The sequence below is a fragment of the Alexandromys fortis genome, unplaced genomic scaffold (genome assembly GCF_014885135.2).
Source record: "Alexandromys fortis isolate MF-2015 unplaced genomic scaffold, M_Fortis_MF-2015_v1.1 scaffold_61, whole genome shotgun sequence".
Taxonomy (NCBI): domain Eukaryota; kingdom Metazoa; phylum Chordata; class Mammalia; order Rodentia; family Cricetidae; genus Alexandromys; species Alexandromys fortis.
This window is the reverse complement of record NW_026067962.1, coordinates 10,396,235-10,411,669: the sequence shown is the minus strand read 5'-3', so window position 1 is coordinate 10,411,669 and position 15,435 is coordinate 10,396,235. Positions and strand designations below refer to the sequence as shown.

The window sequence follows — 15,435 nt, the reverse complement described above, 5'->3', positions numbered from 1 at the left end:
TGTTTTTTTGAGACAGGGTCTCACTATAGCTCTGGCTGTCCTAGAATTCACTATGTAGACCAGGCTGGCCTCAAACTCAGATATTTGCCTGCTTCTGCCTCCCCATGTGCTGGAATTAAAGGTGTGTGCCACCACCGCGCCTGAATTTTTTTAATGTACTGATTTTCTGTTTCTTTCCCATTCAAAGGGTGAGGTTTCTATGGATTTTTTCAGGAAACAGTTTATTGAATAAAATATACTGTCCTTTGCTGTGGTCTCTGGACCTGGATGCGAGAAACATGACCAGCAGTACGTTTTGTAATTTCTATTTTTTGAGATTATAATCACATTGTCTCTCCCCTTTCCCTTCCTCCCTGCAAGCGCTCTTTGATTTCTTCCAAATTCATGACCTCTTTTTTCGTTAACTGATATTACACCCATATATGTATATGTATATATTCTTAAATATGGCCTTCTCGGTCCATAACTATGTTTTCAGACTGATCATTTGGTCTTGGATAACCAATGGTGTGCTCTTCCCTGGGAAAGACTGTTTCTCTGCTCTCAGTGTTCCTTAGGTCAGCTCGACATCTTTGATACTGACTACAGAGGGGTGTCCTTTAAGGGTAAAGAGCAGAAATGGTGCTGACTAAAAGAGTCAGGAAGGATGCACTACCCAGGCGGCTTCTCCTGCACCTTCTAAAGAACAGTAAGGCCAGCGAGGAAGCAGAGCTCCCATGCCCACCTTGCCTTCACTCCACCAGTTTCCTATGCCTAGGCCAAGAGACAAGGCAGAAGAAGGAATCTGCCTGGGCTGGCCCTGCCCACTTTGCTTACCTGCCGAGAGCCAAGAGAGACTAGCCGGGTTTCCTTGCCGAAAGGGCTCTTCCGTACTTCCTGTATAAACTGGGCCAGCTGTGAGTGTGTCCGACTGCAGTAATAAATCTGAAGAGAGGAAAACAAGGGGATTCAAAGAGGGGGGTTATAGCTCACAGTGGCCTGAGGTCCTGCGGGAGGAAGCGGAGTGGTTACGCGCGTGCACTCTTCCAGGCTGACGGCGGGCGAGTCAGCTCAGGTCAGGTACCGCCTGAGGAGGGCCTGTCAGTGCTCTAGGAGTTCAAGCAGCTCCTAGGACTCAACTCTCTCAACATACACTTGGCCTCGAGTCCTACCACAAAATAGGAGCTGAGGACCCTAGGAGAGTGAGTTTGGATCCTCACCCCTGTGGAGTACACGGGTGCACATTCTGGCTGCTCGAGGATTCAGCCGCGTGAGGAGAGAGAAATGCAGGGAAGGACACCAACTTTCAACAGAAGAGACACAGCTTAGATGGAACCATGTCTTTTAAAACGGAGAGGTGTCATGCCACACATAGCTCATGACACTCCACGAATGTGAAACACAAGCAGGAAGAGAACCACGCCACGAGAGTCCAAGAATAAGGAGGGCACACTTGCTTGCTCCTCCCTTGCCCTCACCACTGCCCACTGCAGAAGGGAATTCTGTGAGTCCCTGGCCCACAGTGTCCGCTCCTTCCAAGGCTTCCCCTCAGAGCCTAGCTAGTCAAGGGAGCAACAAGAAGCAACGCTCTACATTTGGGAAGCACACACCTCAGAGCCAAAACTGCTAGAACCATGAGTCCCGGACCTAGAAACTCCCCTTTCCCCGCTCTAGAAGCATCCAAGGAGTCGGTGGCAGCTTAGCTCACCTTGGTTATATGTTCTTCCTCCAAGTCATCCTCATCCTCGTCCACTCTAAGAGAGAGACAAACACAGAGCTGAGTTTTCATGGTACACTCAGGACAGCTAGATACCTAAATGCACTGTAACGTGCTCTGGGTGCTCACTGACAAGCAGGAGGGTGGTGGCCCTTTACTCAGATGTCAGCAGAGCTGAGGGACAAGCCTTGAAGACAACACAGACGCGTCCCAGGGAACTGCCAAGACCTGCTCTCAGGACACCCCACCCAAGCACTGCCGCCACTGCTGCTCAGGTCTGTGAAACCTAGAAAACACAGGTGAACGGAGGCCAGGACCTGGGAGGCTTCCTCTGCACCCAGAGGCCACTCCTCTGTCACCTCAGGGCCTTTAACTATTACCTCTCTCCAGCATAAACACTGAAGCCTCTTCCCTGTCCTCCTGAGTGCGGCTGGGGCTTTGCCGTGCCCCACCATCGATTATAGCGACACCCCATCTTTTTGTTTGTTTGTTTTGTTTTTCGAGACAGGGTTTCGCTATGTAGCTCTGGCTATCCTGGAACTAGCTCTTGTAGACCAGGCTGGCCTTGAACTCACAGAGATCCACTGGTCTCTGCCTCCCAGGTACTGGGATTGAAGCCATGCGCCACCACCGCCCGGTCTGACACCCCCATCTCAAAGTGGTTTTCTCCTACTATGCCACCTGTCATGTACACGAGCCAAGAACCACTATCAGGCCCTCTCACTGGGTGCTTCAGAGTATCTCCGGCCTGACACTCTGGTCTGAGGGCAGAGCTGCCCAGCAGGGCTGGAGACGGACATGCAGCAGTGGTCTCACCTGCTGCTGGCTCTTCTCTCCTCATCACTCTCGTACTCTGCCAGAACCAGCTCCTCCTCCCCACACTCCAGCTGCTCCAGCTGTTCCGGTCCTGTCCCTACAGCCAACATCTCCCTGCTGAGGCGCAGGAGAGTCTCGGTCTCCTCCTCTTCCTGTTTCTGGGGAGGAATAAGGATACAAAAAGAAGCCTCAGTCCTGGAGCTCCCAGCTGACTCCCTGAAAGGGCTGGCCATGGGCACTGCTGTTGCCAAGGGCAGAGCGCCCACATCCATCTCATAACATGAGCCTCCCTACCTAACTCAAGAACTCCTCTCCCCAACTCGGATGCTCCACCACTTAACATCCCTGGTTGTTGGCTAAGGGAAGAGGGCCAACAGAGCAAGGGGTGTAGCCTGCCACTCGGGTCTCTCTCTTCAATCCCGGGCAGCGTTGAGCTGTTTCACGCGCCACATGATGCTCACCATGCGCTTGGATGCAAATCTGAGCCTTCCATCCTGACAGACCTGCTGCAGACGTTCTTCCCGCTTCCTCCTCTTCGCCTGCTCCTCCTAAAGGACAAGGACACAGCAGAAGGACTCCTACAGGAGGGGCACCCCAGGCCTTTCTTGGCAAGGAGTCTACTGAGGGGCTTCCTGCCCTTGCCACACACCCTGCCTCCGTCTCTGCAGGTCTGGCCCCGCTGCTCAGTGCAAAGGGGCTGCATCCTCTCCTTCTCTAGAGCAAACAAAAGTCATTCTTCAACTGAGTCCTCGCCGGGTAAGTGAGAAATGAAACCCAGGTAAGCCATAAAGAAAAAGGCCTGCTCGCCTCCTAAAGAGACAGCGATAGCCATGCCAGTTCACAGAAGGGCTGAGAGGCCCCAACACAAAGAATATGGCATTCCTCAATCTTGTAGTAAGTTGAAAATAATCAATGACGCTTGTTTCCCTGATCACGTCCCTTTCTCAGCCCTCTCAAATCTCACCTTCAGCCTCTCCACCAGGTCCCTTTCTTCTTTCTTCTGAACAAATTCGGTGATCCAATCGGGTTCTCCAGCAGGCCTCGGGGTGCCAGAGGGCTCTTGGCAAGATGAGGAAGACATGAGCGAGTTCTTCCCATCACACGTGGGGCCAGACCCAGGTGCAAGGAGACGAGCCTCTGCTTGTAATCTCTTCTCTTCAAAGTCACGGAGCCAGGAGAGGGCCCCACAAATGAGACTTAAGGACTTGCCCTGCAAGAACAACAATGACCTTAAACAAGGCCAGACGCAAAGCTCCCCAGACGGACAGCTTTCCGCATGTAATAATAAGAAGCTGCAGTTCTAAGCATGAGGATGCTCTAAGACCATCTAGCAAGGAAGGCAGTTAGTAACAGAGTCCACAGAAACAGGAAAGGGGGTGTAAAGCCTGGCCCAAGAAGCAAGAATGATCGGCTTTTAAACCACATAGCTCCACCTTCCAAAAGAATTTGAGTGTTTTCTCCACTTACAAATACTGCAAGTTAATATAACTAAACAATGGTGGGAAAAATACATTACTAGCCAAGAAATACAGAGCATGAAATCCCAAATTCTTGCCAAGACGACATCTGACTCTATGCTTTAAAGGCGACTGAAGTCCAGACACAACATAATCATTCCCATGAGTTGCTGCTGTTGAGACAACTGCTGTCCAAAACACTCTTCTTGACGACGATCACAGTTTCCATGGTCCCTTTCACAGGCTGGCATGCACGCCCTGTGCTTAATTCCTAACTCTGGTGTCTCAGGATGTGAACTTACCTGGAAACATCACAGTGGGTCCAATTAGTGGACATGAGGCTCTTACGTAGGTCCTAATTCTTACAAGGACTGGGAACCTTATGAAAAAGGGACATTTATCATGATTGGGAAACCCACAGAAACAGCTGACTCGAACTAGTGGGAGCTCACTGACTCCAGACTGAGAGCTGGGGAACCTACATAAGACCAAACTAGGCCCTCTGAATGTGGGTGACAGTTGTGTGGCTTGGGCAGTTTGTGGGGCTACTAGCAGTGGAACCAGTATTTATTCTAAGAGTATGAACTGGCCTTTTGGAGCCCATTCCCTAATGGGGGATACCTTGCTCAGCCTAGATACGGGGGAAGAGTCTTGCTCCTGCCTCAAGTGATGTGACAGACTTTGTTGACTCCCCATGGGAGACCTCACCCTCTCTGAGGAGTAGATGGGAGCTAGTAGGGGAGGAAAGGGGAGCAAGAGAACAGGAGGGAGAGGGAACTGGGATTGGTATTAAAATAAGATTGTTTTACCTAGACCTGGAAGGGGGGGGAGGGAGGACCTTGGACTGCCCACAGGGCAGAGAACCCTGACTGCTCTTTGGACTGGAGAGGGAGGGGGGAGGGGGGAGGGGCATGGAGAATGGGGGGAGGGGGAAGAAAAGGGAGGCGGGGAGGAGGCAGAAATTTTTAATTAAAAAAATCTTAATAAAAAAAAAGAGACATTTAGTTGGACACATACATAGAAGAAAAACACCACAAAGAAACACAGGAAGAAGATGGCACTACACGTCAAGGAGTGGGCCTGGATATCCTTCCCACATAGCCTTCAGAATGAGCCAAAGTAGCTAATATGTTGACTCCAGACTCTGAAACTCGAGCATGTAAGATACTGGATTCCTGCCATGCACCCAATCTGCAGTGCTCTAGACCACGAGTCCCCAGGAAAAGGACACAGTTCTAGAAAGGAAACCCCAGGCTGCTCCTCCTAAGATCCATGTGAATCGTTAGAGCTAACCTCCTGTCTACTGAATCCTCTGCCCACCTAGTCCGGGGCAGCTCAGAGTCTCCAGACCAGGGTTCTAAACCTACCTACCCTGGGAGGTACCATAAATTAAGACTCTCCTTGCCTGTGATCCTGGATTAGACCGTGATCATGTTACTAGTCTGGGACTCTGGGCTGACTCTCAAAAGATCATTTCCATATATATGCAAAAACGGGACAGATAAAAGTAAGACCCACTCACGGAGCCCATACAAGCGTTAGGCTAATTCGCAGGAGCCAAAAAAAAGTAGCTGACGGTAAAGTAAGAAATTGAGTACGTGCTACTGTCAAGCCATGATGGAATATCATTATCCCGATGTGTGGAACCTATCAGCTTTCATTAATATTTTGAATGGTCTTGATAGGATGACCTTCTGAGGAACAGACAGATCACACAGCTTAAAGAACATGCCATTACACTGTTTCCACTTCCAGAAAACATTAAATGGAATGAAATCCAAGCAGTACTCCTCCAGAAGAGCCCAGGCGGGAGTGGGGGGGGGTCATGCCCTAACTGTGGAAAGAAATACCACCTTTAGATGTTGTTGGACAAGACACCAGCCTGCAACAGTGGCCCAGGGACAGAGCCCCTACACAGCCTCCACTAAACAGCAGTTCCTAAGGGTATGCCCCAAGTTATCGTCTAACATTAATAGCAAGCACTCTAACACAAACGCCAAAGACAACTAAAGTCCCACAGGGCTGAAGGTGAGTGTGTGGTAAAGCGCTCCACTGGTATGCTTGAGGCCCTGGTTTGATCTCAATCGATATAAAGTAGAAAGAATAAAAATAATAATACTATCGATACTAAAAAAGGTCCAATGCAGCTTGTTAAAAAGCTGCAGATCCAGCCTGATGTAGGTGGCGCAAGCCTTTAATCCCAGTGCTCAGGAGGCAGAGGCAGGCGGATCTCTTGAGTTCAAGGCCAGCCTGGTCTACAGAGTGAGTCCCACAATAGCCAGTATTACACAGAAAAACCCTGCTTCCAAAAATAAAATAAAATAAAATAAAGAAATAAAAAGCTGCAGATCAAATGTTCACCTACATCATAGAACAGTCTTCATTAGGCACCCAGAAAACGCTCCCACTCACCCTATAGAGCAGCGGTTCTCAACCTCCCTAATGCTGTGACCCTTTAATACAGTTCCTCATGTGTATTGACCCCCCCACACCATAAATTATTTTTGTTGCTACTTTAAAACTGTAGTTTTGCTATTGTTATGAATCATAATGTAAATATCTGATATGTGGGATAGCGGACAGGCTACCCCTGTGAAAGGGTCATTCTTACTCCCCAAAGGGATTGCATGCCACAGGCTGGGAACCACTGGTACCCCAAGAGACATACTTTCTGTCCCAGAATCCTGGGTGTCAGTTCTGGAGATGCAATTTTCCTTACAGCGGGGCAGGGATCATTCACTGTCTTTTACTTGTTCATTCAGGAAATCCATATGAAGAGCCTCCTGGAGGCCAACCTTGCCAGGCTCCACTGACGGCAGGCATGCAGTTAACAGGGACCAGAGAGAGGTTCCTATATCTGGGAGGCTGAAGCCTACAGTCTGAGAGTCTTCAGACCAAAATACACGGCTCACTATCCCATAGTCCTCACTATGCAAGGTAATACACTAAAGTACTGGAAAGAAGCTGGGGACCACAGCCCTATTCAGTCTCAACAGCCCACCTCAGATACATCCCTCACGCAATCTGGGTCAGGAAGGAAAACATAGGGCCCCTTGGTTGCCTACCAACAACACTCAGTAACCTATATTCTACACTCTAAAACAGCATGCTGAACCTGGGGGAAAGTCACACCCGTGTTTATGTCCCTCAACATCCAGGCTGCAGTGTGCCAGAGAAATCTCAAAAGCACTGATGCTACGGCTTGCATTGCAATTTTAAAGTCTCGGCTGCCGTTAGCCTGGTTTTTCTCAGCCCGTGGTGCTGTGCTCAATGGTTTAATAGAGGAAGTGACCGTTATGCGTTAAGATAAACTGAGGACACCTGTGCCCAGTTTCTTCTCAAGGAAGGCAATGTCTGCACAGAAGTGTCAAGGTAAATAAGGTGACCTCCACGTTGTCTTAGTGACCCTCCCTCCCTCCCTCCCTCCCTCCCTCCCTCCCACCCTCCCTCCCTCCCTCCCTCACCGTGCCAGTTGGACTCTCAAATATCCCAATCTTGCCAGCCTCCAAAACCTTGTAGAGCTCCGCCATGAAGTCCTTCTGGATAGGATAGGGTGGGAAGGGAAAGGGGAAATGGACGCCACCCATATCCTGGTTTTCATCAGCCATTGCCCTAGAATTAAAAAAAATAAAATAAAATATGAGGAATCTACAGCTTTCTATAGACCCATAAAGCAGCTTGAAATCTACAAAGCCCAAAGCACAGTTTTCCCCACTTGTCACAAAATTTCCTTCTTGGGTTGTATATTTTCTGGCAAGTAGAGACCACATTCTGTCCATTTATACACATACATGATCTTCCAGGACCATACACTCCATCTGGTGATGCTGGTCAAATATTATTATTGGAAAGTCCAGACCAGGAAAGCCCTAAGATGAGCCTCTGGCACTACTGGGATTAAGGCCCATAAACCTATGGATTTCCCACAGGACGACCAGGCTTCTTCAGACACAGTACTAGTTGACACCCACAGCCTCCTGCATCAGACAGTGCACGTCTGCTTGTCCTCCTCCTACTCTACTGCAACAGAAGCAGCACTATCTACTGGTCATCTTTTTCTGGCCTCAAGGCCTAAGAGCTTTCTGGGACTCCGTGGTAGAAAGCTTCCTAGCAGTTAATGGGAGCCTCAGGGGGATGATCTCTGACCTAGCTCCCCTAAAAAAAACAGTTGTTTGGTTCCAGTCTGGGAGAACGCTTTTCACAGCCACTAATCTCTGACCAGAATGGCTTCCCAATACCAAGGCCCTAGCATTCCTTTTCCCCTGCCAGGCCAAGGGCCCTCAGCTCCATGTGTGTTTCATTTCCTCTTCTGAAACTGCTCTCCTCAACCATCTCTTTGCCATCTGGAGGTCACACTCATCCACACCCCTCTTCTTGAGAGTTAACTGAACAGGTCCATCCTTTCTAAGTCCAAAGAGTAATAACTCCAAGACCCAGTTTATTATTAATAAATTGAAAACCTTTCTTTTTCTATACTGTCCTAAATGGCAGTGATGGTGCCAATCCACTTACGAGGAAAAGTAGTTGCCAATGTGTTCTTCCAGTTATAGTTAGGGGTAGAAAAATGACTACCCAAGTGGAGAAATGTCCAGAACAAAACAACAAAAACTAAAATCCAAATAACAAAGATAATTCAATAATAAAAAGAGCTATGAGCTATGTAACTGAAAAACCATTAAAAACATGAAGGGAGGGAGAAAAAAGTAATCAACAGGGGCTGCAGAGATGGCTCAGCAGTTAAAAGAACTTGCTGCTCTTCCAGAGGACCCAGGTTCAATCAATTCCCAGCACTCACATGGCAGCTCACACCTGTCTCTAACTCCAGTTCCAGGGATCCAGATGTACACGCAGGCACAATACCCACACACATAAAATGATAAAAATAAAAAGGTTTTAAAAAGGCCTTTAATCCCAGCACTTGGGAGGCAGAGTCAGGCGGATCTCTGTGAGTTTGAGACCAGCCTGGTCTACAAGAGCTAGTTCCAGGACAGGAACCAAAACCACAGAGAAACCCTGTCTCAGAAAAAAAAAAAAAAAAAAAAAGTAACAAAAAAATAAAAAATAATATAAAAAGGTAACCAACAAACTTTGAGCATTTGGCATGTGTTAAACACTCTGCAGCCCCCCCCCCTTTTTCTTATTATCTCAGTCTATCACCAACATCATAACAGAACATGGCTGCTGGATGTTGATGTTAAATAACTGCTGGCTGGGGGCACAGCTCACTAGCAGCCCTGAGCTTGATCTCCAACAGAAAGCTATTGGGAGTGTTAAGGAGGGAAATTATTAGTTACTCCAAGAAGAAAGCCATGGGTTTAACCCAGGTCCATAGAGCTCTGCTTCGGTCAAGATCACCTACGTACAACAGAACCAGCAAGACTAAAAAGGCGATTCCCTGGAATAAAGTAGCCGGAGGTGAAGAACGCTATCTGGGAAAACCAAGCACACGGGCCGCTTGCTTACAGACAGGAACTACCGAATACGAAAACTGCAAACTAGCCAGGATTTCAGGATAGGGCAAAAACCATGAATTTAGTTTATGCTACTTTCATTACCAATGTGGTAGATTTACATCCCATCTTTCTTCCTGAATCCTAAAGCCCGGCAGTACAGCAGAGCACGTAACAACTGCCAAACTGAATCTCAGGTTAACAATTATCAATAAACCTGTGTCTTCATGTTTAACAGGGGCAGTAATGGTGCACCCCTAACGTTCACTAGATAAAATAATTCCCTAGGAAATCGCTTAATACAGCTTTCCTAAATTTTAGCACTCAACACGCTACGCACATTCAACTGAAGGCGCCGGCCGGGCTGCCCTCGCATTGGTTCTTTGCCTGTCAATCACGCACTGTCTCCACCTCCCCCAAACTTCCGGCCGCTCCGCGCGCTCCGTGCATTCCGCCCCCTAGCTCTCTCGGGCAGCCTCCTCGGTTTGCGTCTCCGCTCGAGCCTCCCTTCTCGTTTCGCTTCCTACGCAGCCGAACTCACCCTCAACCGCAGAACGGTCTCGCTGAAGCGAGCAAGCAACGCTTGTCTTGCTGCGGGGGTTGAGTCGCTGCTCCACCAGAGTGTCCGCCCGCAGGAAAACCGGCCACGCCCCCGCGCCACTGCGCCTGCGCACTTCAGAACACCGGCGGGCTGGGAGCTTCTAAATCGCCTCAATTTGGAGTGCAGTGGGTGTAAGTGTGAGTCTTGATTGAACCTTGATCTGGCCTTCGCAGTTAGGTTTTTGGTTTTACAGATTATCGTTTTTAAATAAGACTTTTCTGGAACAATATTAAACGTTAAAAACATCAAATAACAGATGTACACAAAGTTTTAACTAAGAGGTTTTTTTGGTCTAGTCCTTCATGCATAGATTTATGAATTCTTCCTCCTCAATGTAGATATTGAATCTCTTATACAGTAATGAAGGTGCAGAGTTGTTCTACGGTGAATTAGAGTTTGGGGAATGCAGAATAAAAAATTGGCAGGCCCTGAGGAACAGTCAGTCTGTCGAGATTTGGTTTTCTGTCACTAGTTACAAAAAGCACAGGAGGCATAGCAATCAGTCCTTACTGACCTCTCTGTTTATTGCATAAAGGACACTGGACATGACACACTTTCAGAGGCTATAGCAAGAAATCCTAACCACAACCTCAAGCTTGGGGTTCTTCTCCCTCTCTTTCCCAGGAAACACAAGGGTGAGTTCTCTGCCCTTCAGTGCCCGTTGTTATAAGGAGCTGGGCAATTGCTGGACTTAATCCTTGGTGGGGTCTGCTAGCCTTTAAATAACTGTGCTGGTTTTGTTATCACCTAAACACAGGCTTCCCAAGGCTCAAGACAAAGTGTGCAGTAGCTGACCTTTGTGGGGGCCAGCCTTGATAAGCTAAGTATGGGCAGGTCACCCAAAGGAAGTTCTTTATTTCCAACCATTATCACCTGCCAGAGTAGAGCTTGGCCCTTGATAAATTTAATAAGAGGCCCTAGTCTCAGTAGTTTACCCTGAAGCAATACCTGGGAGCAGAAAAAAAAAAAAAAAACACAAGCTGAGATTACCCAGGAGCAGACCATTCAAAGGAAATGCCTGACATTCCAACCGCTGTGTAGAGGATCACCTGCCAGCACACCTCACCAGGACACCCCTAGGCAAATGTCAGCCAATCAGAGGTCCTGAACCTCAGAGACCCCTCACCCCCACCTTTACGACTATTAAAACCCAGTTCCAATTGAGCTCGGAGCTCTCCTCTTATTCCAGTACATTGGACATGCAGGGAGACTGAGTTTGCAAATTTGATTAAAATAAAGGCTCTTTGTTTTTACATACGGGACTCGGTTTCCTTGTTGGCTTTTGCGGGGACTTCGCAGATTTGGGCATAACACCTTCATGGATGGACTGCAGTCTTTCTTGGTGACCTCATATCCAGCTCCTTGCCTGTGGGATGGGCTGGAGACGGTGGAAGGCATTTTAGAAGTTGTTCTCATAGTTTAGTCTGTTAGAAACAGCTGCGTTAGGATCAAGAATGTGTAAACAGGCGTCAGTGTCTTTAGGGTGTTTAGGGAAAGGGAGGTTTCATAAGAATGAGAACCGGACATGCTCACACCGGCTTTGTCTTCTCAGACCTCAGTCCTTCCTCTTCTCTAACTGTCCCATGTCTAAAACCCCTCTAGTATTCAGGACCTCGCCGAATAGACTTTCAACCCTAAAGTCTACCCACACTGCACCCACAGGCTTCGCCATCACTGATTTTACACCCCCGTCTGGCAGCTAGGATTGGTGACGTAACACAATAATCCAGCCATCAGGAGGGGATGGTGGGAGAGTTGTCACAGCTTTTTGGCTACGATTTGGGTGGATAGCATCCCCCAAGGCCTGACGTGGTGAGGAAAATATGGCAAGGACTATGAGGAGGCTTCAAAAATGCATGTTCTTGGGGGAAACGGCACCCTCAGGCCCCCTACTCTCTGCAGCCTGGCTCTCTGTTTACTTCAGAGCTCATGGAGAACCTCTCTCACTCAGTCTTCTGAAGATACATCTGCTTGCCCAAAATCCTCAGCCTGGGAAGGTATGGATGGTAGATAAGCTACCATCTTTACCTTGTGGCAAAGGCACAAGGCTGTTGCCAGTTTTGACTCTCCTGGCCTTGACCTGTTGCCTTGACCCCTCTTCACTAACGCGGATGAAATTCCAACCTAGAAGGGCTGCTGGGGTTGTCAAGCCTGGGACCTTGCAGCCAGGAGCTGGGACACGGATGCTCCCATTCATAGCTTTCCTGTCTAAGCCCCGAAGTTCTCAGGCCGTCCTATCCCATCACTAGGGGTCCTTTTCTCCACAGAATGCCTAGTGTGCCGGCAGCTGCATGGACAGAGCCAGCTGTAGGCTAAAGGGACACAGGAGCTAGATGATGAAAACATAAATCCTGTTTCTCCACCTAGGTTCTCTGCAGCATCCTCGTAGTGAGAGCTCTGCCCTCAAGAGGGCGACAACTTCCTTGCCCATCCTTTTTCTGACTTAGACCTGAAGGAGGTTCTCTCCAGATCTGTCAGAGGGTAGCCCTGTGACCACTGTCCCTGCATTTCCTTTGGATTTTGTTCCAGGTGTAGGAACCTGTTCCTCACTCCCTGGTCTGTGCCTGCTTCGGGCCTCCCGTAGCATCTTGGCAGCAATTCTTCCCTCCATGGGCCCAACTCCAGTCTTACCTACAAGGAGTAAGAGTGAAGATTGTGTCTGACCCCAGCTTCTGGCTGCCTTTGTACAGCGATGTGAGCTGTTCTTTTGTCAGTTGACATTCAATAAACACAGTGATGAGCCAGGCCCTCAGTCGGTACTGGCTCCCAGGATAGTTAGGCTGATGGTCAAGCTGCCCCCTCCCAGGAGCTGGGACGCTGGCAGAGTCCAGGATAATCTGGAAGACAAAGGTGGAGAGGCAGGTCCACATGAAAACAGTTAAGCAGAGTAACGGACCTGAGAGGACGCACGGTAGTAGTACAGGGAGTGGGAGGAGGCTGTCATGTGTGACGGTCACAGCTGGGCAGAGCCTGGGGGAAAAGAAGGGCGAGACAGAGGGCCTTGAGAGCAGCCGCGTGACTCGCTGCCAGCATGAATGACCTGGACATGTCTTCTGGTAATAATACATTGTTAATGGGCACCAGTGGAAATTGCATGCAGTTCTCACTTCCCGTGAAGTAGTATTCTGATAACTTCCTTAGCTTCCAGGCCCTAGGACAGTGGTGGCAGGCTATTACTGGCTGACCTGCTGCAGTGCCCCAACCCTGTGCTCTGGTGATGGAGGGAAGAGACAACAGCCAGAGAGCATCCAGGCTGGAGCACAGCGGCTGCCCCAGGAGTCAGAAGTCATGCTCCACTTGTGGGGCTCTAATGTCCTTGACGTGTGCTTCTAGGAATTTCAGAGCCTGCGTGACTCCAGGAAGCAGGTGTCACTTGTGCCACCCTCTGGGAACTGAGCTGTGCCTCATCCAGCATCTGAAGTCGCTGCCGCTCCCACCGGGACACTCTGTCACCTTAAGAAACCCCTGTCGCTGTCTCGGATCTTTCTTTCCCTCTGAGAGTAAGAACTGAATGGGCAGGTGGGATGCGCACCCCTATTCCTCTCAGCTATGACCTGCTGTCACTGGTGTTCTTTGTAGATGTTTCCGGTTGAGATTCTGGCCCTCAGAATCGTGACAAGCGACTGAGAGAGGCTTCCAGGACGGAGCTGACCTCAGCTGGAGCCACAATCACACCGTTGTGCGTCACAGTCCTTCCTTCTTCATGGCTGCTGAGGACACCTGTGCTGGCTAATTTTCTGTGTCAACCTGACACAGGCTAGCGTCATCAGAGAAAGGAGGAAATGCCTCCATGAGATCCAGCTGTAAGGCATTTTCTCAATTAGGGATCCATGGTGGGAAGAATCCAGCCTGTGTGGGTGGTGCCTTCCCTGGACTGCTGGTCCTGTGAAAGCAGACTGAATAAGCCAAGGGAAGCAAGCCAGTAAGCAGCACCCCTCCATGACCTCTGCATCACGGATCCTGGACCCTGCCTCCAGGATCCTTCCCTATTTGAGTTCCTGTCCTGACTTCCTCCAATGATGAACAATGACACAGAAGTTTAAGTCAAATAAACCCTTTCCTCCATAGCACACTTTTGGTCATGGTGTTTTGTCTAGCAGTAGAAACCTAGACAACCCCCTAGGCAGGTTGCTGTGTCTGTGAGGGCCCACACAATGTGTGTAACCACTCCATGTTGTCGTTGTTACTGCTACTGCTGCCCACACAGAAAATCTTATACCAAGTGTTTGAAATTCCGGAGCTCTCCCCCATTTCTGTATCTTGGATCTCAGAGAGGGAAGTGTCTAGAGGCCACATGGGAGGGCAGGTGAGGGAGATGTGGGTCCATCCACCATTTGCTTAGCTCTCCCTCCTTCCCTCTCTCTCCCTCCCCTCTCTCCCAGCTGAAGTAGGCAGTGGCTCTGGGAAAGAATAGAGACTCCAGCTGTGCTGGTAGAGACTGAGGGATCCCTCTGCGGCTTGTCCATGCAGAGACCTTTCAGATCCTTCCAAGGGGATCCTGTTCCTCTTCATTCTTTGAACATTAGTGATTGGAAACTCTATCCCCTTCTCACTCTGTCCCTCGTATTTCAGTTAGTGCCACTACTTACCAATGAATTCATTTGCCTCTCCTTTGTTTAGGTTCTGGGTTTCTTCATTGTTTTCTTTAGCCCTAGCCAAGCTACACCGTGAACCCAAGAACGCACTGTATGTGCAGAGTAGCTGGACTTCCCTGAAGCCTAGAGCTAGCACGACACAAGACACACAGAACAAAATCTGCTCTGCTCCTCCCACCACCCTTGGTCACACAGTTCTTGTGCACTTGATGGGTTTCTTTTTAAGCGTTTATTATTTTTATGCATATAAATGCCTGCTTACAGTTCAGAGGTTCAGTCCATTATCATTGTGGGACATGGCAGTGTGCAGGCAGACATGGTACAGGAGAGGGAGCAGAGAGTTCTATATCTTGCACAGGAAACAGGAAGTGGTCTGTCTCAGTGGGTGTGGCTTGAGCATATTTGAGACTTCAGAGCCCACCTCCACAGGGACACACTTCCTCCAATAAGGCCATACCTACTCCAGCAAAGCCACACCTCCTAATAGTGTCATTCACTTTGGGGACCATTTTCTTTCAAACCACCACACAGATAAAATCTTTGCCTGCTCTGTTAGACTATTAAACTATGGCTAACAGTTTACTTCAGTATCAGTCTTCGTTGTGAACTTCTGTAGTCACCTGACATTTGCTTACAGCAGATGACAACAGATGCAAGAGTGCTTTACCAAGGTAACCCCACTACTCATTATTGGATAGTGGTTCTGGACTTTTGGTGGTGGTGTCCTGCCATCCTCTGTTTAAAAAAAAAAGGGGGGGTTGAGATAGATAGATAGATAGATAGATAGATAGAAAGAAAGAAAGAAAGAAAGAAAGTTAAC

The 15,435-nt window shown here is 48.8% G+C and overlaps 1 protein-coding gene and 1 long non-coding RNA gene across 5 annotated transcripts in view; one reads left to right on the top strand and one right to left on the bottom strand.

The window, feature by feature from the left end:
* The window catches only part of Ddx11 (DEAD/H-box helicase 11), a 30,530-nt gene extending 20,460 nt beyond the window's left edge, over nt 1-10,070 (bottom strand). For 3 of the 4 annotated variants that reach the window (XR_007593773.1, XM_050153495.1, XM_050153497.1), the window contains exons 1-7: nt 9,961-10,070; nt 7,434-7,581; nt 3,477-3,722; nt 2,974-3,060; nt 2,513-2,670; nt 1,688-1,733; nt 817-924 (exon numbers count right to left, since the gene is read on the bottom strand). Coding sequence is in view for 3 of the 4 variants with exons in the window: in XM_050153495.1 (XP_050009452.1) it covers nt 817-924; nt 1,688-1,733; nt 2,513-2,670; nt 2,974-3,060; nt 3,477-3,722; nt 7,434-7,577 (789 nt within the window). In the remaining variant the exon portion in view is untranslated. Of the gene's footprint in view, nt 1-816; nt 925-1,687; nt 1,734-2,512; nt 2,671-2,973; nt 3,061-3,476; nt 3,723-4,271; nt 4,830-7,433; nt 7,582-9,960 lie in introns of those variants that run through there. The other variant, XM_050153496.1, reaches the window with a different exon arrangement.
* Nucleotides 10,017-14,076, top strand: LOC126508310 (uncharacterized). The gene is made up of 3 exons (XR_007593774.1): nt 10,017-10,151; nt 13,354-13,520; nt 13,600-14,076. It is a non-coding gene; the product is annotated as an uncharacterized lncRNA (long non-coding RNA).
* Nucleotides 14,077-15,435: the final 1,359 nt, after the last annotated feature.